An 8,587-nucleotide genomic window follows, 5' to 3' on the forward strand; every position below is an offset into this window, starting at 1 on the left:
GAAGTAATTGGCTTGGTTTGCAGCAAGGAAGATTCAAGTTAGATATTAGGAAAACCGTTCTAACTCTAGGATACTTGAGCACTGGAACAGATTATGAAGGAAGGTTATGAAATCCCCGTTATTAGAGGTTTTAAAGAACAAGTTAGACAAACACCTGTCGCCAGGGATGGTCTGGGTTTACTTGGTCCTATCTCAGTGCAAGGGAATGGACGATGACCTTTGAAAGTCCCTTCCAGCCCTACATTTCTATGATCCCCATGTGCATCTCACAACTTAATTGGGAAGAATAGCTTAATTTGGCTAGTAAAAATAATGGGGACACTTGCATTTTACTGTGAAACAACAAAATTTAAGATCCAGGTTGGGCTTGGACCTTCACAAAAGCATCCTTCACCACTCTGTGTTATTCTGAAGCTGTAAAAATAAACTGAGGGCAAGAGGTAAAGGGAATTCAGGAACAGTCACTGTCCTTTATGGGGCACCATCACCTCTACAACCAAAAATACATTCTTCACTCTGGGCTTTTAGCTTCCAGCAAACTGAGTTAGGGTCTGGTCTGGCTCCCACTGGAGTCAATGCCAAAAAGCCCATTGATTTCAGTGGGACCAGGCATGAGGCCTAAAGCACCAGTTATGGTTTAAGTTGTAAAGGCTGAGATTTATTTTGAAGGGGGAAGGCCAGTCCATTTTCTCTCCCAATCTTTTACTCCCCACTCCTTTTGTGCCTGGTTAGCAACGCTTTCTCCAGCCAAAGAGCTCACATTGAGTAGGCCAGTTCTGCTCCAACTGCTGGCTAGGAAGACATCACTCAGGAGCAACAGAACCTCTGCAAGGCTCCCAGCCCAAGTAAACCTGGGCAGTGCAGGACTCAAAGCCACCTCCTCATGGCAGCACAATGCACAGAGAACCAAATAGTCAAGCCAGCCTAGCCGGGGTTCCATCATTCATTCAACTCTGGATGGCAGCAATATTAATTTTTTTTCTTTTGTGCTGCTTCCTTTAAAATAAAGTCCCCAGGGGGAGTGGTTCACTCAGGGAGTTGGTAATAGGTAAGGAGCCATTTATCTCTAGGTGGTTGGGTCAAATTAAGTCCCAGTTGATAGGAACTGAATGTTGTTCCCCTTTGGTGGCCTGTGTTAGAAGAGCTTGGTCAATCTCAGTTGCGTTTCAAGTGGGTGGGTGTACCTACTGGGTTTCGGGAAGTGGGTGGGCGGGAGCCCGCCCACTGCGTAAGGACTGCCCCCACACACACACATACAGCCTAAGGGGAGGATCTACAGGACCTGGAAACCAAATGATTCCATGGGACAACTAGTGAAACAGGGACAGGAGTTCAGTCAAAGGGTCAAAAGAAGGGAACCTGACAGGGACACCGAGCAGAGAACCCCAGACAGCGCTCACTGCTCCTCAAAGGCATCAAGGGAGCCAGTGGATGCTGCCCAGAGGAACTCTGCCCAGATACATGAACGGATAGAGGATCGGAAACAGGCCCCACAGTCACAGGAGTCTCCATCAGCCAACCTCCTCTCCCTGGTTTTATAGATGGCCGTTTTAGCCAGGGCCAGGAGGAGGTTGACCAGGAGGTCCTGTGACTTTGTGGGGCCATGGATAGGGAGTGCATAGAGAAGGTGATGAGGGGGAAAGTGCAGCCAGAAACGTAACAGGATATTTGTGAGGGGCCGGAATAGGGGCTGCAACTTGGCACACTCCAAGTAAACATGCGCCAGTCTCCCTCACGCCGCAGAAGGGGCAGGTGTCAGGGATAGGGGTAAACTGTGCCAAATACACACCCGTGCTAATGGCCCCATGAAGGAGCCACCAGCCGATATCCCCAGGGGCCTCAGGACCAGGGTGGGGTATAAGCTGGCCTACCAGGGCTCCTCACCCTCTAGAGGTGGCAGGAGGTCCCCCACTTTGTGTCGGAGCTGGACGCAAGGGTGAGGAAGTAAAGGGTGTGGAGCACGAGCGTGTATACATGTTTCCTTGGCGTGGTCTGGAAATGAACTGGCTGCAAGTCATGCAGCCGGCTCACGGAGAAGGGGCGGGAGGACCGGTTAGGTCCATGGGGCTGGGGCCCGAAGAATAGGTCCAGAGGGCCTGGAGTGGAGGGTGGGCGGGGCGTGCCCTCGTGCAGGACCCGGTCAAGGTAAGCCCAAGCAGCAGGCGGCAAAGCGGCCCTCACCTCCTGAAGTACGCACTGGGGAGTACAAGGCCTGGAGAGCCCCATACGCTGAGTGAGCGTCAGGGGATCCAGCCAGTCTCCCCGGTCATAATCCAGGAGGTCTCTGACTCTGGTGACTTCTGCCAGGACCAACCTCTGGTGCACTGAGGTGGACTCCGCCACCTGCACATGGAGCTGGGGGTTGTGTAGCAGGGGCTCCGTGAGGAGATCTGCCCCCTCAGTGACCGCCATGGACCTGGTTGCCGATAACAGTTTCCAGGTCTGGAGGAGGTCCTGGTAGAAGACCGGCAGCCTGGAGAGGTCTTGTGGAAGACCTCTCAGATCGAGATAAAGGAGCCGCCGGTTGTATTGGAGCCCTCAGAAGCGGTGCAGGAAGGCGTGCGCCAGTACTTTCCACGCCGGACTACCTGCACCATAAAGGAGCCTCTGCAGGGCCTGGAGGTGGAAGACATGGACTTGAGTGTGCAGACACTTCAGGCCCTGCCTTCCCTCCCTCCAGGGTTAGATGGAGAACCCCTGCAGGGACCCAGTGCAGTCCTGACCAAAAGAACTCCAGAATCGATGTCCGGAGGTTGGCCAGGAAACCCGGGGCCGGGACCAGGGTGTTGAGCTGGTACCAGAGCATGGACAGGACTAGTTGATTGAGTACCAGTGCCCTCCCTCGAAGGGAGAGGCCCCGGAGTAGTCCTGTCCATTTCCAGAGCCGCTCCGTCACCTTGCCCTGTAAACTGTCCCAGTTCTCTGGTGGAGATGGATGTGTGGCAGAAAGGTAAATGCTGAGATAGAGCAGTGGACCCGCGTCCACCGGATGGCCTGAAGTGTGGGTGGGAGGGAGCTCGCCTGCCACCCGTCCCTGACCACCAGGCCAGAGCTCTTGACCCAGTTGACCCAGGAGGAGGAGGCCGTCAAGTACACGGTCTGGCAAGCCTCCAGCCATGCCAAGTCGGAGTCCTGGACCACGAGGAGCACATCGTTGGCGTATGCCGAGAGGACCAGCCGCAGCTTCGGCTCTCGAAGCACCAACCCCGTCAACCTCCTGCGGAGGAGACAGAGGAAGGGCTCGATCACCAGAGCGTACAGCTGGCCCAAGAGGGGACACCCCTGCCGTACTCCCTGCCCGAACCTGACTGGCTCAGTCAGGGTCCAGTTGAGCCTGACAAGACACTCTGCGGAAGCGTACAGCACCTGGAGAAAACCCACAAACTGGGATCCGAAGCCTAATGCTCACAGAGTGCCCAGGAGATACACATGGTCCACCCTGTCTAATGCCTTCTCCTGATCCAGAGACAGGAGGGAGAACGACAGACCATCCCTACTCCCAGGCTCCAAGAGATCCCAGACCAGATACAGGTTATCAAAGATGGTACGGCCCAGGATGGTGTAGCTCTGGTCTGGGTGGATCAAGTCCTCCAGCATGGACCCCAGCCACAGCGAGATGGCCTTTGCTACGATTTTGTAGTCCATGCTGAGGAGCAAGACGGGACGCCAATTTCGTAAGTCGCGGAGGTCCCCCTTCTTCGGCAATAAGGCAAGCACGGCTCACCTTCATGAGAGAGGGAGGACCCCGCTTTGCAAAGACTCGGGCCAGACAGTGACTAGGTCTGGGCCAGGATGCCCCAGAACATGTGGTAGAAATCCACAGTCAGCCCGTCCATGCCCGGAGATTTATTGGTGGGCATGCGGCGGAGGGCTTCCAAGAATTCGGCCAGAGAGAGAGGCAGCTCTAGCCAGTCCCAGTCGCCCGCGCTGACCGTCGGGAGTCCATCCCAGAGCACTCTGTGAACAGTAGGATCAGTCAGATCCGGGGAGAAAAGGTGTGCGTAGAAGGGCCCTCTCGCACATCTCCACTGGATCCGTGAGGAGGGTGCCGTCCTCCGCCAGAAGGCAGGTGATGTGCTTCTTGGTCCCCCTCTTTTTCTCCAGGGTGTAGAAGAAGCAGGAGCCGCGATCCATCTCCCAAAGGAGGCGGATGCGGGATCAAACAAAAGCACCCTGGGCCCAACGGTCGTCGAGGGCCCGGAGCTCCTCCAGCTTCTCCCAGCATGCTCTGCAAAGGGATGGATCCTTAGGGCTGGTGGCCAGATGCCTCTCCAGCTCTAAGACCTCCCATTCCAACTGCACTATCGCTGCATCCCTCCGTTGGCTGGTGCCCTGGGTGTAGTCATGGCAGAAGAGCCGGGCACGCACCTTCCCCAGATCCCACCACCGCCACGCCGAGGGAAAGGCACGCTGCTGCCCCCGCTGGGCCAGCCAGAACTCCCGGAAGGACGCCACAAAGCCCACATCCTCCAGCAAGCTGCTGTTAAAATGCAAATAGGCCAGCCCTGGCCTCTCCGCACAGAGAGAGGCCATCACAGTGGCCAGACAGTGATCTGAAAAAGGGGCCAGCTGGATGTTGGAGGAGTGGGCCCGTGAAAAGTGGAAGTGTGACAAATAGATGCAGTCCAACTGGGAGTGGCACAACCAATGGGCCTCCGCCCGGACATAGGTAAACGTCGAAACATTGTCCGGGTGGTGGACCACGGGTATCTCCTAGGCACCCTGTGGGCTTTCAGCTTTGGGCCCCAGTTCATGGGCTTTCTCCAGGTGCTCAACTGGACCCTGACTGAGCCGGTCAGCTTCGGGTGGGGAGTACGGCAGGGGTGCCTCCTCTCGGGCCAGCTGTATGTTCTGGTGATCAAGCCCTTCCTCCATCTCCTCTGCCGGAGGTTGATGAGGTTGATGCTTCGGGAGCTGGAGCTGCGGCTGGTCCTGTTGGCATATGCCGACGATGTGCTCCTCGTGGTCCAGGACCCGGATGACCTGGTGAGGGTGGAGGCCTGCCAGACCGTTTGCTCAGTGGCCTCCTCCGCCCAGGTCAGCTGGGTCAAGAGCTCTGGCCTGGTGGTTGGGGATGGGTGGCAGGTGAGCTCCCTCCCACCCGTGCTTCAAACCATTAGGTGGAGTGCAGGTCCGCTGCTCTATCTTGGTGTTTATCTATCCACCACGCATCCTTCTCCACTGGAGAACTGGCAGGATCTGGAGGCCAGGGTGGGTGAGCGGCTGCGGAGAGGGACAGGACTGTTCCAGTGTCTCTCCTTGTAAGGGAGGGCACTGGTGCTGAACCAGCTAGTCCTGTCCATGCTCTGGCACCGGCTCAACACCCTGAGCCCAGCCCCGAGGATCCTGGCCAGGCTCCAGAGGATGGCTCTGAAGTTTTTCTGGCTGGGGCTGCACTGGGTCTCTGCAGCGGTCCTGAGTCTTCCCCTGGAGAAAGGAGGACAGGGCCTGGTTTGCTTGCGCAGCCTGGTCCATGTCTTCTGCCTCCAGGCCCTACAGAGGCTCCTTTACGGTGCAGGTAGTCTGGCGTGGAGCACGTTGGCGCACGCCTTCCTCCGCCACCTCTGAGGGCTCTGATATGACCGGCAGCTCTTTTTTCTCCATCCGAAAGGTCTTCTGCAAGACCTCTCTGAGCTGCCAGTCTTCTACCAGGACCTTCTCCAGACCTGGAAGCTTTTTTCGGTGACCAGGTCCTTTGTGGCCACGGAGGGGGTGGACCTCCTCTCAGAGCCCCTGCTACACAACCTCGATCTCCGTTTGCAGGTGGCGGAGTCTCCCTTGGTGTGTCGGAGGTTGGTCCTGGCAGAAACCACCAGAGTCGGAGACCTTCTGGACTATGAGGGAGGGACTGGGTGACACCCCGCATGCTCGGTCGACGCATGGGGCTTTCCACCCTTCCAACCCCTAGGCGCATACTCCAGGAGGTGAAAGCTGCATTGTCACCTGATTTTCTCATTTTCCTGTGGTAAGCTCTGTGAGAGGGTGCTCCGCGCCCACCCCTTACCCCTGGCCCTCCAGATATTTTTCTTCGGCCCCTGTTCCACAAGCCCCCCCGGCCTCCCCACTCCCACACTCCAAGCCAGCTGCATACCCGGCAGCCGATCCGGTTTCAAACTGCGCCTAGAAACCATCTGTACATGCTTGTGCTCCACACCCTCGTGTCCTGCCCCGACACCAAATGGCGGGAATATCTTCCACCTAAAGAGGTGAGGAGCCCCGGTGGGCCAGCCTTTATTCCACCTTGGTCCCACGGCCCACCAGGGACATCAGTTGGTGGCTCCTTCATGGCGCCGTGAGCACGGGCATGCACCTGGCGCGGTTCACCCCTATACCTGAGGCCTGCCCCTTTTGTGGCATGAGGGAGAACCTGGCGCACGCCTATCTTGAATGTGTCAGGTTGCAGCCCCTATTCCGGCTCCTCCAGAACCTCTTGTTGAGGTTCTGGCTGCACTTTTCCCCACACTTATTCCTTTTCACACACCCTATCCGTGGCCCCAAGAAGTTGCGAGACCTCCTCATCAACCTCCTCCTGGCTCTGGCCAAAGTCTCCATCTATAACACCAGGAGGAGGATGCTGGATGAGGGGGTGCTCTGCGACTGCGGGGCCTATTTTCGTTCCTCCCTCGTCTCATGCATCTGGGCAGAGTTCCACTGGGCAGCGTCCGCTGGCTCCCTTGACAGCTTTGAAGAGCAGTGGGCGCTGTCCGGGGCTCTCTGCTCGGTATCCTCATCTGGTACCCTTGTTTTGAACCTCTGACCTTCACTCCGATCCCTGTTTTTCATTAGTTGTCCCCCGCAATCAGTTGGTCCCTGGGTCCAGTGGTCCCTCCTGCTAGGCTGGGGGAGGGGCCTTTAGAAGTGGGTGGGCTTGTGCCCACCCGCCTCCTGGGTTTGCAATAAGATCCCGCTGCAGGAGGGAGAGGTCAGTCAGCTTGGGCTGCCCAGCTGGCTGGAGCTCTCTCCTTTCCTGGATTGCTGCTGCCACTGCTGTTGAGTGAGGGGGGGCCTTGCTGGCCTGCTCCCCACCCACCACCCACCTCTGGAGGGAGAAGCCAGGACCCCACTCCTGCCACCTGTGCGGGATCCTTCCTGCCTGGCCGCCAGGGCTGCTGGAGCTGCTGCTGCTGCGTTTGTCCTGGGAGCTGCTGGAGCCTGGAGCAGGAAGAGGACGGAGAGGCCCATCGGCTGCCGGGGGAGCGCACAGAGACTCTGGAGACCACTGTGGAGGGGGCCACTGAGGACTGAGCGATTTTCAAACTGCGCTTTTGTGGTGGGGGTCCTGACTGTGTGTGGGGGGACATAGGGGAGTGTGGTGTGGAGCCTGCCCCCGGTCCATCTGTGTCCCTCCCCCCCGCCCCGGCCACTCACCATCTGCCTCGAGCTCCTGCCTCTGGGACTCAGCTGCCTGCCTCGCCGGCTGCGCCCGTTTCCACCATTTGGGCCCGCAGCAGCAGCCAACCACACAGTGACTTTTTCGCAAGTGCACCTGGGTGCACGTGCCCCCCCTTATTTTGGACTGCCCCCCCCCTCCGATTACAGCCCTTTGCCCCCCCAGCTTCTTTGCCTAAGCCCCTTGCGAGCCCAGTTTGTGTGCCTGCCCCGCCCTTTCCCCTCTGCGGTTTGGTTTGTTTGTCCCGCCCCAGCCCTACACCTAGCCCCTTGGTTCCCCTGCCCCATCCCCAGCCTGTTTGCTCCCCTTCCTTTGCGGCCCCCTTGCCCTGATTGGCCCTCTCCCCCCCCACCCCCCATTTTGGTTGATCACTGCACCCCCTTGATGTTATTGTAACCTTCCCTCCCCTAGTGCAGCTAGAGGAGCTGGACTTCCATCTTCTGTCGGTGACTGACCCCCCACAAGTCCTTGATAGCCACCCTATCTGCCCCCCCCGCCATTTCAGCACCCTCCTCCCCTGCCCGCAGCCTAGCGGGGAGGAGTGGTTGACCTGCTTCCCCTTTCCCCCACTTTCTCCGGTGTTTTTCCCCTCCTTCCCCTCCCTCACAGCTCATCATGGCGGGAGACATGGCGGGTGGGATCCCTGGGGCAGACCCTGCCCCCCTCCCCTGCCTGCCCTCCCGATGCCCGCCCCTGCCTCTACTTCAACCGTCATTGCTGAACCACCTGCTATCGCCCCCTCTGGGGAGCCGGCAGCAGCAGGCAATGGGGTGATCTCCGCGGCTGCCACATCCCTCGCCCCCTCTGATTCTGGAGGACCCACCCCAGCCGGCGGGAAGGGCCGGGGCAAAAAGAAGGGAAAGAGCCCCGCTAAAAAGACTAGGGCCTCCATGGCAGGGGCTGCCCCCACTGCCGCAGCCCCACCACCGGCCGCAGCGTCCCTCCCCGCTGTTCCCTCCACCAGCGCCGCGGGCGCCCCCCCTCCAGCCCCCAGAGCATACACCCAGCTGGCAGCGGCCTCCCCCGCCAACTACTACGTCATCTCTCCCAGCCACCACCGCTGTTACCATCCCTAGCGGCCGGGGCCCCTTCCCCACCTTGACCAGGAAGCACGCCGTCCGTTGCCTCCTGGTGCCCGCCTCGCCCCACGTGGAGACCTACGTGAGGGCGTTGGCGAGGGTGGTGGGGCCCACGGCC

The 8,587-nt window shown here is 58.8% G+C and overlaps 1 protein-coding gene across 1 annotated transcript in view; it reads right to left on the reverse strand.

Annotated features, from left to right (window-relative positions):
* The window catches only part of IGFN1 (immunoglobulin like and fibronectin type III domain containing 1), a 77,526-nt gene extending 73,881 nt beyond the window's left edge, over positions 1-3,645 (reverse strand). The window contains exons 1-3 of the mRNA XM_078849851.1: positions 3,410-3,645; positions 3,061-3,217; positions 1,885-1,924 (exon numbers count right to left, since the gene is read on the reverse strand). Coding sequence (XP_078705977.1) covers positions 1,885-1,924; positions 3,061-3,217; positions 3,410-3,645 — 433 coding nt within the window. The remainder of the gene's footprint in view (positions 1-1,884; positions 1,925-3,060; positions 3,218-3,409) is intronic.
* Positions 3,646-8,587: the final 4,942 nt, after the last annotated feature.

This window comes from Lepidochelys kempii, chromosome 21 (genome assembly GCF_965140285.1).
Source record: "Lepidochelys kempii isolate rLepKem1 chromosome 21, rLepKem1.hap1, whole genome shotgun sequence".
In the NCBI taxonomy this organism is placed as follows: domain Eukaryota; kingdom Metazoa; phylum Chordata; order Testudines; family Cheloniidae; genus Lepidochelys; species Lepidochelys kempii.